We start from the raw sequence: 20,611 nt of genomic DNA, 5'->3' as shown, positions 1-20,611 counted from the left end.
AAATTAATGAATATTGTAGATGCTTTCTTTTTAGAATATAATTTTGGTATTTTTCTGGTTCCGAGACAGCAAAACCCCTTGCTGAAAGGAGTACTTCCAGGGGCAAGGGGAGGGACTTCTGGTGGCAAAGGTCAGGGGTTAGGGGGCGGGACTTCCAGTCACAAGATGGTGACCAGAGGGCAGGACAGCTGTCAAGGGGCAAGGCTACCCATGCAGCCCTCAACAGCTTGCCAAAACTTGGTAAGGAGCCTTCCACCCAAAGTAATTGCCCACCCCTGCTCTACTGGCTCTATGCAAGATAAGAGTTCTCTGAACAGTACTAGTCTGAATAGTACCTTGGGTTTGAGTTGTGGTTTTTCACACATTTACCTGCGACTTACATACGTGTTCAGTTTTTTTCAGGCAGTATTGTAGTGTGGAAGTGCTTCACTGTACAAGTGTAAAGATTTTGATAAAATTAACTTTGCTTTCAAGCACTTGCTTCTTGTCTTTCAAGTCCTTCTACAGCCCCCCTATACACTTGCACATGTGTCTAAGCATCCAGTTTCATGGTGTTTTAATATACAAAGAGGTGCTAAAGGTAGAGCCTCTGTTCAGAGACCAACCTAGCTTTTATTTGTGTTATAGCTTAAAGTTTTCTTTCAGGTTCAGTTGCTTTCCAGTCTTCCCCATCCTTTCAGGGAAGAGATCGAAGGGATTGCAAATACTTCTGGAGCTGTTTTGGGTAAGTATTTTCAACATGTCAAAGCCATAAGTCCCACATCACTAAATCTTCCTTCTCTAAAATTGGAGTGTATCATCGGATATGTGACAGCTGTGCCCAACCTTAACTTAATCAGCGACCTGATTATACACTAACTGGTTACCTATGAGACAGTTTGATGCTTTTAAATGTTTGAAGTAAGAATGAAAGTAAAGGCTGTAAGCCCTTCATCAAGCTGTGCCCTTTCCCCAGTGGCTTTGTGAAGCAGTTTCCTTCTGAGAGAGGGAGAAGCTCTCGCTCAATTGTTGTCAGAAGTCTGATCCATCCTTTGGATCATGCACATTCTCTTTGTCTTGCTTTTCCTCTCTGTACCAGCTCCCAAGAAGCAAAGAGGGACAAGGCTTGGTACTATGTTATGCTTTTTTTTTTTCTTCCCCCTAAAGGAATTCAGTGCCCCCCTCTCTGGTTTCTCTTATTTCCACCCCCAAAGTCTGGGTAGAGTAGGAGACCGACTGATGTGTTCTCCTCAACAGTCTGTATGGCAAGGGAAACCAGGAGCAGTACATAACATATTTCCCAACATCTCTGGGTTGGGAGCACTAGTGCGTTATACCATCTAGCTCTTGTAAAAGTTCCTGTGACAATCTCGTCCCCTTAGTCACAGCTATCTCCCTCATCCGGGGACCTCTGTGCCCCCTCTCTTCAGGGAGCCCCGTTTCTAGCCACACTCTCTAATGGTCACTCCCTCCAGAACTTTCTTCCTCTTCCTGTCCCACCACATCCTCCCTCCTTGGAATCCTCTAGGGTGTTTCTGTGTATGGATCTGAGACGCAGCTCATTGCTAATTATGAAATAACATACTTTATAAAACTGATTGCTGAAGGAGGACACTGTTGTTTTAGTGTCTGGGTGGTAATACCTCAAGAAAATCAAATAGAAATTCTAGTAAAATGGGCTGGAGAACACTTTTTCCAGTAGGCCTCATTTCATAGCTGTTTTGCCTTATTGGCAGTCTGGCAAGCTGTAAGCTAATACCCTTATCTTTCATTTTCTAGGAGATGTTGTTCTGTTTAACGTCTTCTATGAGATTTTTACAGTATGCACTTCCGTAGTTGCAGAAGACAAGACAGGTAAAATCTGTTTTTAGCCATTGCTTTTCTGATGCTTCTGGGACCAGTAATCTAGCTTGGTCCCATGTAAATGACTTCTGATTTGATAGAATTGTGTTAGGAAAGTTGCCATTGCTATTGCGCTTGGTGGAAGGTACTTGGTACTTCACTTTTATTAACTACAAAATTAGTTAATTATTTAAATGGTGGAGGATTCAGACCAGTTGAGTAAAAATTATTTTCTGGCTGCAGTTGCAGTGTTCTGTTACCTGAGAGGAGGCAGATTTGGATTTTGTTGTCTTGGCATATTTTCTCCCTTTTCTAAATGCTGCTGGCATTGAGAAAAGCTGCCTCAGAATGGGTGTGTCATATTTCGGCCAAAAGGCTGATAACCTTAAGGAACAGTATAAATTTGGGGAGAAGAACAAATGGCATGAGGTTTGTGAGTGCTCTTAATTTTTTTCCTGGAGATGGCATGAAAAATTTGGATGTTGCATGGTCTCTCTTTCCCATAAGCTTCTATAGTCTTTTAAGTGACTGAGGCACTATATGTTAGCAAAAATTATCATTTAGTTAAATCCCCACATAGGACTAGATTTAGCAAGTATTTGGGATCTTTCTGTGTTGGTTATTCTATACATTTGTGTGCGTATGTATGTGTGTGTGTATATGTATGCTATAATTTCTTGGAAACTTAAAAACTGGTTTAAACTGTTCCACTATATTTGACTTATACTTAATCCTATGATAACTGCCTAAAGACTACTATATATAATAAAGTGTAAAGACTACGCAATACACACACACACACACACACACACACACACACACACACACACACAATCCTATGATAACTGCCTAAGTCAAATATAGTGGAACAGTTGAAACCAGTTTTAAGTTTCCAAGAAATTATAGCATTTTTAATTCACTCAGCAGTCAGTCAGGTTGTTGTTATAACAGTGCCATTTTAGGAGGGTGTGTGGGACTGCTTAAATGTTAAGAACAAGAGTGTCCCCAGGACATATGCCTATCTTCCCAGTAACTTACTGGGAAATTGTCTTTCACAGGATATGTGGAATCTTTTTGTTTGTTTGTTTGCTAATTGAGATCTTATTGTTAAGTTGACAACCCTTGTGCTGTCATTTTTCAGGGATGAGAAATCTTTTGAAGTTAGAAAATATTAAAATATGAAAAAGACCAACTTGAAATGTCCATTTCAAATATTATCCTGGCAGTCTTATTTTATTAGGTCCAAACCAGAATGGTTTCTCTTGGCATCCATGTTTGCATGCAACATGCCCATAGGTTTGCATTAAATCCCTGTTCAGCTTTCCTGATTTACTCAGAGCCCTAATTATCTCTGTCTTTGTTTTTTTTCCTTAATCCAGGAAAGCTGTATCATGCTAGAAATTTAGATTTTGGACTATTTCTTGGGTAAGTGTATTGGCATGTGAGTTTATCCTGTTTACAAACAAAATAGGATGCATTAAAATAGGGGCCTAAAAATGGCTTAAATGCTGTTCTGTTTGCTGTTGTCATATAAGTAATTGATTAGAAATGAAATTTGAATCCATATTCACTATCTGATATAAGAACAATGCAAATAGTTAACTGTATAAACAATGACCCATAAATTATATATGAAATAAGTATGAGTTTTATAATTATTTTCGCAAGTAGAGTCAGTGGTGCATTCTAACATGATTTTTTTGTTTTGTGTTTTTAACTGGCTGTTCCTATACTTTCAAGTTGTTGGCAGTTTCTTTTTATTAAATAGCTTAACTCATATAGTGTTATATATGGCCCTAATAACTGAGACACACAAGCTGCTCGCAGATGCTTAAAAAAGAAATGCCTTACTGGAAAAAGCAGTATATTACTTTGACCTGACTTCACAGTGTCTGTATATCTCAGGTGCTTCAGAGGAGCTTTTTGGAGCTTTCGTCTAAAACTGATTCAATCAGCTATTAGATCAAAGCTCTAAAAAAGCCCCAATCTACAGACATTGGGCAAGCAGAATCCAGCTAACTATCCAGCTAAGATCCGGTATTTGTATCCATACAGGCTCTATCTCAGTTTCTCTGTATTTGAACTTTCTTTGAATAGTCTATGAATTCCATTGTTTAGTGCTGATTTTCTTCCCAGCAGTCTCGTATCAGGGATTTTGGTATTCCATTCATTTACATCTTTGAAATTATAAGTATATTTTTGTCAGTGACATTTCACTCTAGATCTCCCTCTCTTTTGTTTCAATATCTAAGTTCTATGTAGGCATTTACAGTTTAATATTTAGTGTGTCTGTCCATTGAATATCTGATTTACTCAGTTGCTTGAACTGCCTCAACCTTTCTTATGGACATTTTCCCCAAATTAACCGTAGTAAATGTATTGACATTATTACTAGAATTTCTTTGTTATTTCTTTGTTATTTCTAATGCATTTAATTGACACTTCTCAGCACCATCTTTAACTTACCCAGACTAATAAAATAGCTTCCTCCAAAGAACTTTGTAGACCATGTTGTGGCTCTTTGGGTTCTCTTGTTCAGCGCTATACAAATGTATGTGGTATCTTAAATGAGCTGGCGGAGCACTGCCTGCAACTTAATCTTGGCCCGAAAGAGGGAATTTGACTGCTCTTTGTCCAAGAGGTATACAGTTTATGGATGCTTCTGAAACTTCAGTAGCTCCTGGAATTACAAGGAGTATTAGACTGGGCGAGGTGATTTGTGTAAAAAGTTGTTTAACAATGGATAACAGGAGAAGTATTCGTTTTTAACGAACCGCATACAGTCTCTGCATTTAATAAATGTGTTTCTCCATTAAGCTTAATCATCTGTGCTTTAAATAATCTTAATTCCATGGTTTGTTTTGTTTTTGTCTTTTTGCCACTTCCGAGCATAGAATTAAGAGCATTTGTTACAAGGATACAGATCGCTGTCATGAAGTTTGTATCTTGTAGTTTCAGCAATAAGCCAGGTAGCTGTAGTTTAAAAAACAAACAAACAAATAGATTTTTGTGCTCTCTTCTAGGTGGGATATAAAAAATAGTTCCTGGACTGTAACTCAGCAACTGAAGCCTTTAGTGGTAGCTCTCGAATTCCAAAGAAACAACAAAACACTATTTAGGTCAGCAAATTTTGCAGGGTACATAGGCATGTTATCTGGAGTCAGACCAGTAAGTATTCCTTACTTGCAATACTAAAATAAAATTTTTGACCATGAATGTGCTTTTTATAACACAAGTTGCCTTTCTTCTAAGGACCACTTAAATATTTATATAAAAACAGACTGCTTCAGAGACTGCCATCAAGTGTCTTTTTATAACTAAAATTGTGCATAACTTCTGTAACTGCCACCATTAATCTCCCCAGATGCAGTGGAACTGTATGCATTCACAAAACAAAAGAAAAAGGACTCCTACTGGCAGTGCTACTACACAGTTGCCCAAATAAAATATGAAAATTTGGGAGCTAAATTTTACAGCTAAAGAAACTTCACCTCAAACTTGTAATACTATATTATCGAACACAGAAATCTTTTAAAAGAAAAGCATGGCTAAACAATAAAATTGACAGGAGTGGCTGCTGACTTTTCTTTTTTTAATTTGTATTTTTACATATGCATTTTCCCTATTAATTCAGGCAAGCAGAAAATGAGATCCATGTTCCTCCCATAAGGAGAAGTGGTTTGAATATGAACACTTTTAAGTGTTCAAGTATTGATCTCTCCTCCTGAAAAATAGAGGCTTGTATTTTAAGTGGACTTGTCTTGTTTTTATAAGCAGCTGAGACCTGTCGTTTATCTACATCCTAAATGCCAACATTATAAAATGTACTGTATTTACTTGAATACAAGATAAGATTTTTTTTTTTCCCCAGTTGACATTGGGGGGGGGCCCTCATAACAACATCTAAGGAAACCTCACTAAATATAGTGTCTGTCATTAAACTGCTGCTAAAAATAGCATGTGCTCAGTAATGGAAACCAACTATGGAGCTGCTTAAATGCAGCCCGTGCTGAGCATGACTATAAAACACATGGCCCACATGAGGCAAAAATGCTGATGGGAACCTACCACAAGGATAGGTTAATGAAGCCTATCTGAATAAAACACATGGTAGTACCCATTAACTGCAGTCCCCTTCACTGCCAGTTCTTTTTTTAGTCATGGTGGGCCACTACATTACATACATTTTGATTTCTTCTTTGCTCCCACAACCAAGCCTTTCTTTCCCATTTCCAATGCTTCTTGTTTCTTTACCAGCCTTTAATGCCTGGCAAACATCATGAAATGGCCCCAAACAGTTCACCCAGAATCCCTCTGTCCAGCAATCCCTCTAAGTTGTGTGGCATGCACAGGCATGCTCATGCCGCACTGCCAGGAGTGCCCGCACAGCCTTGCACGCTGCACAGCTTAGAGTGAATGCTGCCTGTCACCCCTTCTCTTGGCCTGGAGCACGATTAATGTGACCCCGCCCTCCTTGAGGTGGAGCCAGACCAGGTTGCCCTGCACCTTATTTGCATATAAATTTTTGGAGGATCCCAGGACTTATGACAAGAACACCCAGTTCCAGTCATGAGTTGGGGGCCTAATTAGTACCGGAACCCTTTGTGGGGGGGGGAATCTGGAGTACACACACATACTGAGCAGTGCTGAGCTGTGGGGTCCCCATGGCTTAAAATGCTGTTGACTCATGTGGAGCCCTGCCCAATGTACTGTGTGGTAAATTATGAGCCTTTGGCTTTGGACTAATATCATGCATAGCTGGCAGGGAAGATGCACCATAACCACTAAGGCAGTTTTCCTAGTCGCTCAGGCAAGGGGTAGTTTTTCTGGCAAGGGGTAGTACCCAAGCAGAGGTAATGTATAATTAACCTCCCACTTTCATTTCCAGTGGGAAGATCTTGCCTTTACATCCATTTTATGGAAATGGGAGACCCTTCCCTAGCTTGTTGCTGTGGCTATTTGGCTGAGGGCGAGGAAAGGTCAGGGCATCTGAACCCCAAGCTGCTGGGGTTGGGCCTGCATGTAGGATGACTGCCAAAGGATTTGGAAGCGTCTGAAGTCCCAGGCAGGGGTGGAGGATGTTTTGTGGTAGTAGGGCCACATATGGTTCTTGAATGACTCACAGATTTGGAATCGACTTGGCTGATTTGACTTGGAACACAAAACATTTTCCTTTAAAAAAAAGTTTGTCCTGGAGATACCATGATTAACGAGGTAGAAGGTGGTTCTCCCAGGTTGAGGCCTCTCTTGCAGTCTGGACAAAGTAGTTCTCCCAGGGTGAGGCCTGTCCATTGCTCTCCAAGCAGGCTGATCCCTGCAAGTTTCCCCAAAGTGGAAAACTTGACTGGACAATTTTGTGGTAAGGGGGGGACTGCTTTCCTTCTGGCTTGTTCCCCAACTTTTTGGCTAGAAGAAAGTGAGACCAGAGGGTGTGTGAGCCCGAAACCTTCCAGGCTTGCGGCTTGTATGTAGGATGCCTGCCATGGATTTGGGGAGTATCTGAAGCCTCAGACTGAGTCTAAGAGGGAGCTTACGTGGCTACAGCCATGTTTAATTCCAAGGTTATTGTTTGCAAATTTCTTCTCACTTCTGTGTACTCAGAGAGAGCAGGGTCTGACAGTAAAGAGAGGGGGAAGGTGCTGCTAAAAGAAAAAGTTGGGGGGAAACAGAAAACAAAGGGGCTACCTACCCCCCCAACCCGATGTATTTTACTTGATGTACCAGTGGGAGGGGGACAAATTCAAGATAAACCTCCAGTAATTAGATTCTGTACCTCAAAAATTGTAACATTTATAAATTTTCCATATATAGAATCTAATTATTGAGGGTAATCTTATAATCAGGGTTGTCTTCTGTTTGAGTAAATATGGTACCAAGATTCTCAAAGTGCTGACTTCCCTCTCCACCACCTTGCCCTACATTTACCACAGCACATTGGAAATACAGAAGCAACTCCGACCTAAGTTCCTGCACCTTCTCAAATTTCCTTTTCCTTTTTGCTTAAGACATAAATCCACAAGTCTACAGTTTGGAAAGAATGTAAGCTTTATTTGTAAATTCCATTACAGAGCTGCTGGAGAATCTGAACATGCAGGAGGGGATGGGATGGGATGGGATGGGATGGAAGGAGTAGGGAAGAGGCTAAAGGTGTAATTTTAATACTACAGTGGATGCACATAGAGCAGGGGTGGGCAAAATGTGGCCCAGGGGCCGGATGCTGCCCTCCAGGCCATTCTATCCAGCCTGCGGGGCCCCTAAAAAATTTAGAAAATTAATATTTATCTACCCCGGCTGCCTGTCATGCAGCCCTTGATAGCTTGCCAAAACTCAGTAAGCGGCCCTCTGCCAAAAATAACTGCCCACCCCTGACATAGTGGGTGTATCTACATGTGCTGTTAATGTGCAGCAGTAAACTCTCTGGAGCAGTTTGAGCTGGAGTCAACTGCTCCTGGGCACAGCATTTACACGTGCATCTGGGCTTGCAGCAATGTGAGCCAGGGCATAGAAGCCCCAGGCTGGCAGGAGGTGGGGGAGGGTGGGGAGAGGGTCAGCCTTGGATTCCTGGTGGTGGTATCAGGTGGCAGAGGGGCTGGCAGGAGCTGGGGGGCTGACCCCCAGCTAGCTGGGCTGACCAGCACAATTTGCGCTCGGCTGTCACTGTCTGCACATGCACTTGATCACGCTTAATGACTCTGCTGTAAGATAGTATGGTCCCTGACAATACTATTTTATAGCAGAGTTAATCAGTCTACTGCGCCATAATACCAGCTCACATATAGATGGTGGCACTTCACTGCAGAGCTAATTATTCAACTCCTCAGTAAAACACACATGTAGATGCACCCATTAAGAGTTAACCTAAATCAGTCCAAGCAAACTAGGCTTCAGACCTGGAACATTTATGAGGTCTAGTGCCAGGCTGGGCAATAAATCTACTCCTAAAAAGGTGGTTGGTACAGTACTAAGCCTGAATACTTTTTGATGTTCATCTATTGGTGTGAAGAAAAAATGCCCTACATTGACTTTTATAGTAGCAGTTTTGCCAGGCTGCTTCAGTAAGTTGCAAACCCCATGATAGATCTTCTGTTTGTTCTTCTGGCTTACCCAGCTGTTTATTAATGGGGTTCTCTAAGTAAGATTGCAAGATCAGACCCACAGCAAAGTAAGAAGTTCCAAGGGGCCAGATGGCATTTCACATTCTCAAATCCCTGAGAAAACAGTTAATGCAAAAGGCAGATGAGTTCCCCCTCCTCCTTGCAGCTTTTTATGACTCAGTCTTGTGGGTAAGATGACCTTGTGTTACAGAGGCAGATGCATTCATGGATTTTTCAGGTGTTTCAACAGGGTGGAATAGAATTGTGCTTATGCATCTAATTTGATTAGGTGCCCAATAGGACAAATCTGACCCAAGGTACGTTCACTGGAAAGTATGTATGATTAACAAGTTTACAGGATTAGGTGCATGTTCCCTAGAAAATTCATTGTTAATGTAACTTTTTACTGATGTGATGATTGGCTTTTTCTTTATTTTATCGTGAGGATTAACTTGTTTTCTTTATTTCTCAGGGAGCTTTCACTCTTACAATGAATGAGCGTTTCAGTATTGATGGGGGCTACCTTGGTGAGTAACTAGACCTGTTTCTAGAATATGCAACCTGTTCAAACTTTAGGGGCAGCTGTTAATTTATGAAAAATATACATGCATAAAGAGTTGGTAGATGACGGCTATAAAAGAAAGGAAAAACAGGGAAGCTTAGGCTCTGGATTATGTCCAGTGTGTAAAAAAACTAAAAAAGTAAGATGGTCTGACCACTGAAAAGCTAAAGACTGTGTGTGGTTATGAAGATAAGCTGTTAAAAAGCTTGTCTAAATGTGTCCCAACCATGCAGTTGGTCCAGTAAAAGATATCACAAAAATCCTTGCACCTTTGTTATAACTAATTATTTTATTTTATTTTATTTTATTTTTTTGCAGGAATCCTTGAATGGATTCTTGGTAAGAGAGATGGTATGTGGATGGGCTTCCTCACTAGGACTGTTCTAGAAAATAGTACAAGGTAACAATTTTTTTCTTGATATTTTGCCTGTTTTCATATGACTTATGGTAGTGCTGCCGCTACTAACATTCAAAATCCTCGTCTAGTTAACATTTGTAAAAGAGTCCTCAGAGAAATGTAAACACTAAATCTGCTTATTTTGACATTCTTCCACATGCCAAACAATATGTAGGGACCTACATAAATTGTGGAGAAACAGAGGGCTTTTCATGGCACTCGGAGCCAATTTCACGGGCATTTTGCGGCAGCCCCACCCCTTGCCACTGTTTGGCGGAGAGACCCTGGGAGGGAGAAGGGACATGGGGGTGGCTGCCATCTTGATGGCTGGGTCCCCTTTGTGTGGCCCTGCCCCTTTTTGCTGATTGGCTCCAGGGTAGGAGGAGGAGGGACAAGAGGGCAGCCACCATTTTGATGACTGGCTGCCCTTTGTGTGGCCCCACCCCTCGGCACTGATTGGCAGAGGCCCCAGCAGCGGGAGGAGGGATCGGGGCAGCAGCCTGTTGTCTGCTGTCGTTCATGCCATCCTGCCAGCCAGCACCAAGGACTGCTGGCTCCTGCTGGGGAGCCATCATTTTATTTTTTTTATTAATTTTTTTGTTGTTGATTTTGCAGACAATCCCAGATTTTGCGAATTCTGCAAAATCCACAAAACCACTAAATAAGTAGGTTCCTAACAGTGTGTAGCAAACTATATCACTTCCTTCCTGTTTGGTACGTTTTTCGTTTTAGCAGAGCCATTCTTCAATGGAGACTAAATTAACGACTTCTAAACACATGTAGCAGTTTATCCTACTAAAATACTTAAATTAACAGTAAAAAAAAAATATATATATATATACCACACAATGTTGGGATGCCAGTGGAAATAATGCTTTGCTACAATAAAACACTAGAGAGACTACAGCTGTATTACCATGTGTCATAAAACTTTCTATCTCCATCTTGGCAATAGGTAAAAAGAATGTTTAGCAGACAGCAGATGACTCTTAGTTCATGTTTAAAATTTGATCATTGCTTGCCTCTGGCAAATTTTTACTGAGACGTGTTCCTTTAGCATGCATGGCCTGGTTTTTAGGGGTGTTTTGTTTTGGTCGTACAATTCTATTAAATTTCACCTGATCCAGTAAGACTGTCTATATGTGGTGCTATGGAAAATACTTCCTTGGGTATCTGGGTAGGTAGAGAACTTGGATAAGCTAATTCAGCCCTTTGTTATTGGTGGTATAGTTATGAAGAAGCAAAGGAGAAACTAGCTAAAACGAGGTTACTGGCTCCAGCCTACTTCATTCTGGGAGGAAACAAATCTGGGCAAGGCTGTGTGATCACTCGTTCCAGAGCAGCTTCTCTGGATATATGGGAGTAAGTATACTTGACAAAGTCTCAAAAGATTCTTTCCCCTAGCACTTAAGAACAAGATGGATCCTGTTATGGATCGGTCTGTGCCTTCCCCACCCCCCAATAAAAAACAAGCTGATTCTAGTACACAATGAAATTCCTAAATATTTTTAGTTGCAGTACTTACTGTATTCAAGTATAATTGCTTTGATTTTATTTTGTTTAGTGCAGCCTAAAAATATTTAATTAGCAAAGGTTTTAAAGCTTTGTGTATTAACCTGGCTGCTTATCTACTTGTAAACTTCAAATACTTTGATTACCTTATTCCTCTTATTAAGACATTTTAAAAGATATATTTTCTAAAAATTGCCTGTGTCTTAAATTTGAAGTGGATATATTCTATGCAATTATTATACCACCCCTCAAAAAATCTGTATCATTGTAAATCTCTTAATTTGGGGAGGACCTTTTCCTTAATAGGAAGTCAGGAAGTTTGGGTGTATCTTAAATATAAGGGTGTCCTTATATGAAGGAACATGCTCCTAGTATCATTAAAATAAATCCTTCATACTATAGAGCAAGGGAGTCAAATTTGTGAAGAGAGATCACATTTGTGTCCTAGACCAAATCCAGACCACAGGGCTTCTTGGAGGCTGAATCCAGTTTGAGGTGTGCAGCAGCAACAGCTCTAGCTCCAGTCTGGGGCAAATAGTAGCAGCAGAGGCAGCTGTCACTCTGGCAAGGGGCATGCCGCACAGCACCAGCTCCTGCCACATACCCTGTGCTGGAGTTGAAGCTGCTGCCATATTCCCCGCACCACAGCAGCAACTTGAGCTCCAGCATCAGGTATTTGGCAGCAGTAGTTCCAGTATGGCGCTATGGTGGTGGTAGTGGACAAAGCAACCAGAGAGAAACCAGGACTATATCGGACCTTGCTTGCCCTCCTGCTGCCAGCTGCCATGTTCATTGGGGCCCAAGGGCCCTGAATTCTGCAGTATGTGTCCAGCTTGCAGTAGCCCAGCATGCCAGATAGTGGCTCTGTGGGCTACATGTGGCCTTCAGGCTGTATGTTTTGTCACCCTTGCTTTAAAACTCTTGGAAGAAAATGGAAAAAAAAACATTTGTATCTTTTTTTTTTTTGAGCTTGGACATCAAGCAAGGTACATGGTTCTTGGTAGAAACAAACTACGATCGCTGGAAGCCTCCACTTTTCTTGGATAATCGTAGAGATCCTGCAAAGAAGTGCCTGAACCAGACAAAGCAAGAGGTAACATTTTTAAGTACCTTTATTTATAAAGTGCTGAAATTAGCTGATCTTAAGCCCTTTATGGTGATGGTCTACAGTAGCCAGATCCATTCAAGGCATTTGTCTTGGTACAGCTACAGTAACAGACAAGTAAGGCTTTGTGATGCAGTTTGTCAACATATTTGTATAACAGAAAGTCCCTTTGGCAGCCTGGAGCTTTGTTGCTCTCTGGCTCTCAGTGTTTTAGGCTCGGTAGTAGGGTTCTTCCTTGTTCTAGCCAGAGACTGTCACTGCTTTGCTTTTTAAATGCAAGTATAGTTTCTTATGCAGTATAAGCGAAAAGATATTTTATCATCTCCATCTTCAAAAGATCAAATATTTCCTAAACTGTATCAAGGAATTTCATAATCATCATTAAAATAGCACCTGTCTTACTAAGCACCAAACACTGTGAAACTGAAGTGTCCCACTCCCTAGCAAAATGTAGCCTGCCAGTCTTTCATCCAAACACCTTCTATCCTGAAGATGTATTGGGGATTACATATTCTGTGTTGCTGCTTTAATCTTGTTAGTTAAGTAGTCAAAGATAAGAAATGGCTATTCTCAGCATTAGCTTGCTGCATAACTTGTGCATATCTATACCATGACAACTTACAATAAATCTACTTTCCTCTTTCAGAACCTCTCCCTATCAACCATTTATGATGTTCTCTCCACAAAGCCTGTCCTTAATAAGGTATTGCATTGTTTTGCACTTCTTGCAATGTTGGGCATGTTGCTTTATATTTTTTTTTAAATGGTCCCCACTCTCCAACCCTGACCAAATTCAGTCATAAACCAGGTTATGCCAATGCTGTATTTTGCTTTTTCATGATCTCTTCATATATCTAGTAAAAGCTTGAAACCAATATCTTTATTTAAAAAAGTCTTATCCATTAGGTATGAAAACAAAGAATGTAACCATCAAGTCTAGATATACCAAACTGTCTGAGAATGCAAAGGGGCCTTGATAGCATAAGGATGTTGTAGCCAATTTAATCCTTATCATCATCCCTCTTGAATATCTCCCCATTACAAATGATAGTAAAGTTGGAAACCCCCTGCAAACTAGTGTCCATTTGATGAATAACTACTTAATTCCCTTGGTCCTACTATTAGAGTTTGTTGGTTTTGTTTTGTGTGTTGTTTTTTTCAAAGGAGCAGTGTGCCAAAAGTCCCTTAATTAAAAATATATTTGTAAAATTTCCTCATGCAATTTAGGATTAAATTCAGTTAACTAATTTAAGGGTTAGAATGTGTTTTTATTTAATAAAATCAATACATTATTCAAGGCATTTGCACTCACTTATTCTTGCTCTTATCCTTGCCACATGCATGTAGTAAGTAATCTGTTATATTAAAACTAATCCAGTAACAAACTCCGCTATCACTATTAGAAGATAAAGCGTAAAGTAACCAGCAAGATCTCTTCCTCAGTTCCTTGCCTACTATCTGAAACAACTGAATTGTGACTCACAATTAGCTTCTTCCTTTTTGCTAGTTGACAGTGTGCACAACACTGATGGCAGTTGATGGTGGCCATACAGAAACTTATCTGCGGGAATGTCCGGAACCCTGTTCTCCATGGTGATCCTGTCCTTGCCTAGGAGTTGAGCTCTGCCTATTGAACTGGAGGCTTGCCAAGAAAAGTGATCTGACTGTTTCTGGAGAGGCTCCCCAACCTGCGACGTTGTCAGAAGCTTGATAACTATATAGAAATGGCCATGAAGTCTTAAGGATTGAGATCCAATGCAGGACGGGTCTTGTCCACTGCTTAACTGATGGTTCAGACAACAAGCCTATACTAACCTGCTTTTGTTTCCATTTCCAAGTTTCTTTTTCTGCAGATTAAATACAATAGTTGCCTCTGGGTCTCTACTAATCTTCTGGTACTTCAAAATTTGACTCTTTTTAGTTTTAGACCAAGAATTCTTTTAATAAAAAAAATAGAATAGGAACAGTACCCTCTTAGTACTAGACATTTTTTGATTAAATTAATTTTTTAATGTTTTTATTTTGAAAAGGATACATACATAGGTCTTAAAATTAATTTTATGAGTCCAGTATTAAAGTCATTTTTAAAATGTCTTAGTATAAAATGTCTTATTCATAAAGTAGCTAATTTTACAGTTAGGAAGCAGCTTGGCGTAGATCCAAGTCAGAAGCGGCTGTTAGCATTTTGGAGATTCTTTTCCATGTTGTTTGACTTTTTTTTTCTTAAAATGCAGGGTTTAATGCATTTTATAGCATAAATAGATAGGAATCACATTAAGACATTATCTGGAAACTGTCTTTGAAAACCATCTCTTTTTTGCCTTAAAATGATTGTATGCTACTCATTTGTGCATAAAATACCAACTTCTGCAAAGTTTTTGTACTCTATCACAGTACAAGTGAAAGTGGACCCTTTGTGAACAGTACATAGCGGTACTCTTTTATTTATGTTCCTAGCAGATAAAATGCCTGTTAGTGGGTGCATCTACACGAGATGCCACATGTGCAGTAGACTAATTTTGCTATGCACTAGCATGGCAGGCAAAAACCTTGGTAGTATGCAGTAGAATTAGTCTACTGTCCATTAGCATCATGTAAAATGCATGCACCAGCATTACTAGGCAGTAGCGCCAGTTCCTGTGCATTTAGTTTCAGTACCTGTGATAAGAGGTACTAAACTAAATGTACAAAAACCACTGTGCATGAAATCATGTGTAGATGTGCCCAGTAAGTATCAGGCTGAACTGTGTGTGAAGTTGGACAGAATTAGTAGTGTTTTGGGGAGTGGAAGGAAGATTAGTATGGTTTCTGCTGTAAGTGGATTTTTTTTTAATTAAAAAAAAATAATAATTAACACAAGGAAGAAGGCAGTCAAAGTTTGGGACAAAATTCAACCTGTAAGGGGAAAGATGGGATGCTTAGATAAGGTGCCCTAGCATCCATTTTCGTAAAGCTGGTTGCCTGCTTTCTAGGATTCTTCTGAGTATAATAATAGCCATTTCTCGTCTCTGGATTTTTCTTTTGTTTGTTTGCCAATGATTACACCTCTAAGATTTAGCTTTCCATCTCCAGCTCTGTACACTTAACATGAAGGACCAAGTGTATTCTCTTCAATTTTAAACTAACAACTTCTATGTTTTTAATTTATGCTTTAAAATCTCTTTTTGCCTATCTTTATGATGGCATTATAATGCCTCTATGAAATTGATATAAAATTCATAATTATTTTAGTATACCATTCTCATAGGAAAGCATACCTAAATCATCTGCTGTCTTTGATACTGTATTGCCTTTTGAAGCTTACCAAAAATACCTGTTGTAAGGCATTTAAAATAACACATGGTAACATGAAAACTAATTTTTAACTGCTATAGTATCAAACCTTTACATCAGTTATGAAGTCAGCAATTCTTGATGCCTATGTAATTATGCTTTTTTTTTTTTTCTTCAGAGAAATTCAGAATAATGACCATCCAAAACAGCAAGCTCAGGACTCTCTCCAATAGTTAGAAATTAAACAAAAAAACTACTTTTGTTCCAACTAGCAAGCTGGAAAGTCTGCAGGGAAGATCTTGTCCTTTTAAAAAAAAAAATACACATAGCTGAGTACAAATTTGATTAACCAGCTTAATGCTGGAAATATCTTTAATGCTAATATACTGTGGGGACAAATTTAGTTTCCACCTTGTCATACTACTGATTTTAAATTAATGTGGAATTTTTATTAGTGTTTAAAATAATAATGCCTTAATGAAGAGTTACAGTAAGCTTTTATTTTTTTATTTTTATTTTTTAAGTGGGCTATCTGTTAATGGTAGACTTAGGGTGTGGAGAGAGAACTTTTGAAACATTTTCAAGTGAAGTGAGCTTGGAAGCATTTCAAAAAGATATAGATCTGTGACTTCCATCCAGGAGGTGCTAGAAGAGGTTGCAGCAACATGCAGCTCTACTCCACACCTCTTGCTGGGGATGAGGGATTGGAGAGTGCTGGAATGGAAATAAGCAGAGGACTCATGTGGGGAAAGAGGGTGGATGGGGCTCCCTAGTACCTCTGAGATTCTAACACTTCAGTTCCAAATCTGCTAACCCCACTCTTCTCAGTGGAGTAAAGAGGAGGAGAGCTGGAAAGGCTAGCAGTGGGGGGCCCTAGAAATAGTGGGGTCTGTGAAAAACAGATGATGCACAGGGACAGGGAATCCATGCAAGTGAAATGCTTCAGAATAGTACTTCCATTTCAAGAGGTGCTGCTTTGGAACACTTTAGCTGCTTTTGAAACATTTCAAAGGGCATATTTATACAGCTGGTCTTTTGAAATGTTCCAGAAGTGTTTGAAATGTTTCAGTTGTTCCTTCTGTCCACACCCTTATTCCATGAGTTACACTCCATCTTGCTAATGCTCCAAAACAAAATTATTTTTTTTGCCTGAGGATCTTGAGTAATAATTAAAACCTTAATCATCTAAAAAAGTAAATGGAAACTGGCATACAGGTGGGCAAAGTGAAATCTAGGTTTTTTTCAGGGGAGATGGGATCTTCAATAAATCTCAGAGTAATGGAATAGGATGCAAGCTCCTGGTCCCTTCTCCAAATAGTGAAATGTCCTGCTTGAATACATGGTAAGAGTGGCATTGTACTACTTTTATTCCTTTTGTTCAAGTCAACTGAATTAAGTGTCTCTGTGTGCGCCTAATTATAAAATTAACAAGCAAATAACTAGAAACATCCTTACCTGCAAATTCACATAGTTCAACATTACCCCATACCCAACTTTTAATCTGATTTCCGCCTCCCCCACAATGATAGATTGGAGTAATATTTTTTTTTACTGAGATATAAGCATATCAAGAGCATACTAGAGACCAAAGTTCTTATTTCCAAATATGTCTGTATTACATAACACCTTTGTATATATGAATGTAGTAATTAATAATGGACAAAAGATTCAAAGGTAGACAAATGTTGCACCACTTCTCATAAAGAGCCAAAGTGTAAGCTACTAAACGCACATCCTAATCCAGGATTATTATATAAGAATTTCATTGCTTAAGGTTATGTAGCATAAAACAGAACAGTGCTTCCTGGAATGTGGTCTAAAATTTTAATGGCACTTCTGTTCTTCTTTAAGTAGCAAACACGTGGATCATTCCTTGTGCAAAATAACTCGGTCTTGTTGCATGATGTCTCTGATGCTAACTGAATTGCATTTTTGTTTCTGTAACTTCAAATAACTGAAACCTGCTGGAACCTGCATACTCATGGAATTTGTGATATTTCCTACCTAAGAAAATAAAACTGAAAAAATTATAGGGAAACTATGCTTGCTGTCATGTTTTCTATAAAGCTTCTCTGCAACAATTGATTGAATGATGTATTACTTTGTGTTTTAACTTTCATGTGTAAATTCAGGAAGGACCTTTTACTAAGAGAATTATTTCAAGACATATTGGAATTATGGTTTTTTTTAAATAAATCTTATTCTATGAAAAGAATTCTTTCTTCTGGACTTTTAGCCAGCAAAGTCCCTTCCCTCTGCTTAAGTAAAATTAGGCATGGAGGCAGTAGCAGATGCTGAAGAAGGAAGAGGGCAATTGTATTTCTAAGTGGATTTATTTTGAATAGATTGTTGGCTTGAAAATAAGAGCACCTTCAGATAATACTGAAAGGAGACTAAGGGAGGAGGAAGAAAAAAAAAAGGGATGGATTCCTTTCTTCTACCCTTGTCCAAATGACATACCAGAACTACAACTGCATGGCCAAATGCTCATAAGCATGAAGTTCAGATCAGCATTTTGTTTTTCAAGCCAGATCATAGAATCATAGAAAATTACGGTTGGAAGGACCCTCAGGGAGTTGCATCTTATTCAACCCCCTGCTCAAAGCAGGACCATCCCCAACTAGATCACCCCAACCAAAGCTTTGTTTAGCCAGGTTTTGAAAACCTCCAAGGATGGAGCTTGCACCAACTCTCTGGGTAACCTGTACCAGTGTTTTACCACCCTTCTAGTGAGAAAATTATTCCTAATATCTAACTTAAACTTCCCTTGGTGCAAGTTGAGACCATTGTTCTTTGGTCTGTCATCTGCCACCACTGAGAACAATCTAGCTCCATCTTTGTTTAATCCCAATGAACAACTTTCAGAATTTTTTCCCCTGAGTGAGTTGCTACCTGGAAATTATTGATCCTCTTCTTGTCCTACTTGCTTCTATTTAATGCAAATGGGAACCATATATTTATTTGTGAGCACAGGAGAAAATTATAAATTCATCCCAGGCTGCTGAAGGAACCAGCTGGCTGAAAGGATACTGGATCTCTTGACAAAATATTTACTAGTATGTGGGGAAATGGGTTAGGTTTCAGAGGACTGCAAAAGGTATTCTAGTACCCCTCTTTAAAAAAAGGGGAAAGGAAGACCCAAGGAATTAAGCACAAATGCCAAACAAACTTGACTTCTTTGGCAAAATCTTTGGTTGAGTGGATGAAGGGAATTCAGTGGATATAGTATATTTGGACTTCAGTAAAACTTTTGATGAAGTCCTACATTATTATAGGTAAACTGGAGAAATGTGGGCCAGATAATTATAAAGTAGATGGATAACTGGCTCAACCAGAGGCAAATAATAATTATAAATGAACCCATGTCAGAAAGGAATTTTCAAGTGGAGTTCCATAAGGGTCTTTCCTGGATCCAATGTTATTTAACATGTTTATTATTTTGATGGCATTATAGAAAACCTTGAGATCAAGTGTTGCAGGTGACAAAACTGGAAAGGATTCCAAATACTTTGGAAGTTAGGAGTAGCATTTAAAAGGTTCTTGATAGATTGGAGAGCTGAACCGGAGACAGTCCAATAAAGTTCAATGCAAGCAAACCTCTAGGGAAGAATAACCAAGTACACAAATACAGAATGAGAGATGAATGGCAAGTAGCAATATTGCTGGAAAGGATCTGAGTTGCAATGGACCACCAGATATGTTGAGGATGATGCAGAGGCAAAGGGTAGGGTGTAAAACAATGGCTTTAAATTGCAGCAAAATAGATTTAAATGACATCTCAAGAAAAGACTTCCTTACTGTTATAACTATGAGGCAGTGGAATAAACTGCTTGGGGAAATTGTAGAATCCCCTTCACTAGAGGAGTTTCAAGGGCACACTGGTTACGCATTGAGTAAAGATGATTTGGGAATAGCAGTACTGCATCCTTGAAGGGGGTTGTGTTGGATGACTTTAGAGGTCCATTACAGCCCTGTGATTCTCTTTATTCTTTCCATCTCTCAGGAGGAAGAGCACTTATTGCTAGAAAGTGGAAATCCTTGTCTCTTCAACTATTAAATTATTGCCACAAAGACAGGATTAATGTTCCTGGAAAGCTATGTTCATCTAGCAAATATATTATTGGATTACAAAGTACTCTGGGTCCTGGAATTCTGTTCTGTTTAATCATCCGTCATATAATTTCTTAGCCTTTAGGACACTTTTTAGCTATGCTTGAGAGAGTTTCATACTGTGGTTATTTGTTACTCTTTCCTGCAATGGTGTTTTTCACAAAGCTGCCAACATGGATAGTGGGCACATCTACATGTACCTCTACTGTGCCGTTGTTACTATGTCACCATTTAGTACTTTCTTTTGGAAGTATTAAATGATGGCACAGTAACAGCCTGTACTGTGCCGTGCTGGTGGCGTATGGTTATTTTTTAGCCCCTACATTGCCATAGTGAAGCGCTATACCGAGGGAGTGCATCGCTATGGTAACGTAGCTGCGGTGTCATGGTTTGTGTCTGCCAGTGCTATGTCATTGTAGCGCTTGCTGAGGCGACTTAGGGTCATGTGTAGACACGTCCAGTATGTACTTCAACTTAGTCCCCCAATAATTTGGAATTGAAGTGCTTTCACCCAAAATAGAATGCAGGAAAGTTATGTACCTGAAGTTCAGAGACCTCCAGTCCAAGGCAACTAACTCGGTTCTGAAAAGGAAAAGGGAGCAGCGTGTCTCCTTTTGAAGATCCAAGTGCTGTTGGCTGTTGGGGTGGAGGGGGTGGAAGAGAGGCTGATTCTATGCGGGGTTTGGTAAAGGTATTGGGATGAATGGAAAGAAGCTAGGGTGAGTATGTGTTGGAAT

General features: G+C 39.6%; 1 protein-coding gene across 1 annotated transcript in view; it reads left to right on the top strand.

The window, feature by feature from the left end:
• The window catches only part of ASAH1 (N-acylsphingosine amidohydrolase 1), a 35,871-nt gene extending 18,069 nt beyond the window's left edge, over positions 1-17,802 (top strand). The window contains exons 5-14 of the mRNA XM_014594875.3: positions 646-724; positions 1,759-1,833; positions 3,201-3,246; positions 4,845-4,989; positions 9,388-9,442; positions 9,796-9,877; positions 11,105-11,236; positions 12,356-12,479; positions 13,138-13,194; positions 13,999-17,802. Of these exons, the coding sequence (XP_014450361.1) occupies positions 646-724; positions 1,759-1,833; positions 3,201-3,246; positions 4,845-4,989; positions 9,388-9,442; positions 9,796-9,877; positions 11,105-11,236; positions 12,356-12,479; positions 13,138-13,194; positions 13,999-14,088 (885 nt within the window). The 3' untranslated portion in view covers positions 14,089-17,802. The remainder of the gene's footprint in view (positions 1-645; positions 725-1,758; positions 1,834-3,200; positions 3,247-4,844; positions 4,990-9,387; positions 9,443-9,795; positions 9,878-11,104; positions 11,237-12,355; positions 12,480-13,137; positions 13,195-13,998) is intronic.
• The last annotated feature ends 2,809 nt before the right edge of the window (positions 17,803-20,611 follow it).

Source organism: Alligator mississippiensis, chromosome 2 (assembly GCF_030867095.1).
Source record: "Alligator mississippiensis isolate rAllMis1 chromosome 2, rAllMis1, whole genome shotgun sequence".
NCBI lineage: Eukaryota > Metazoa > Chordata > Crocodylia > Alligatoridae > Alligator > Alligator mississippiensis.
Note: the sequence above shows the minus strand (reverse complement) of the source record. Positions and strands in the feature narration are given on the sequence as shown.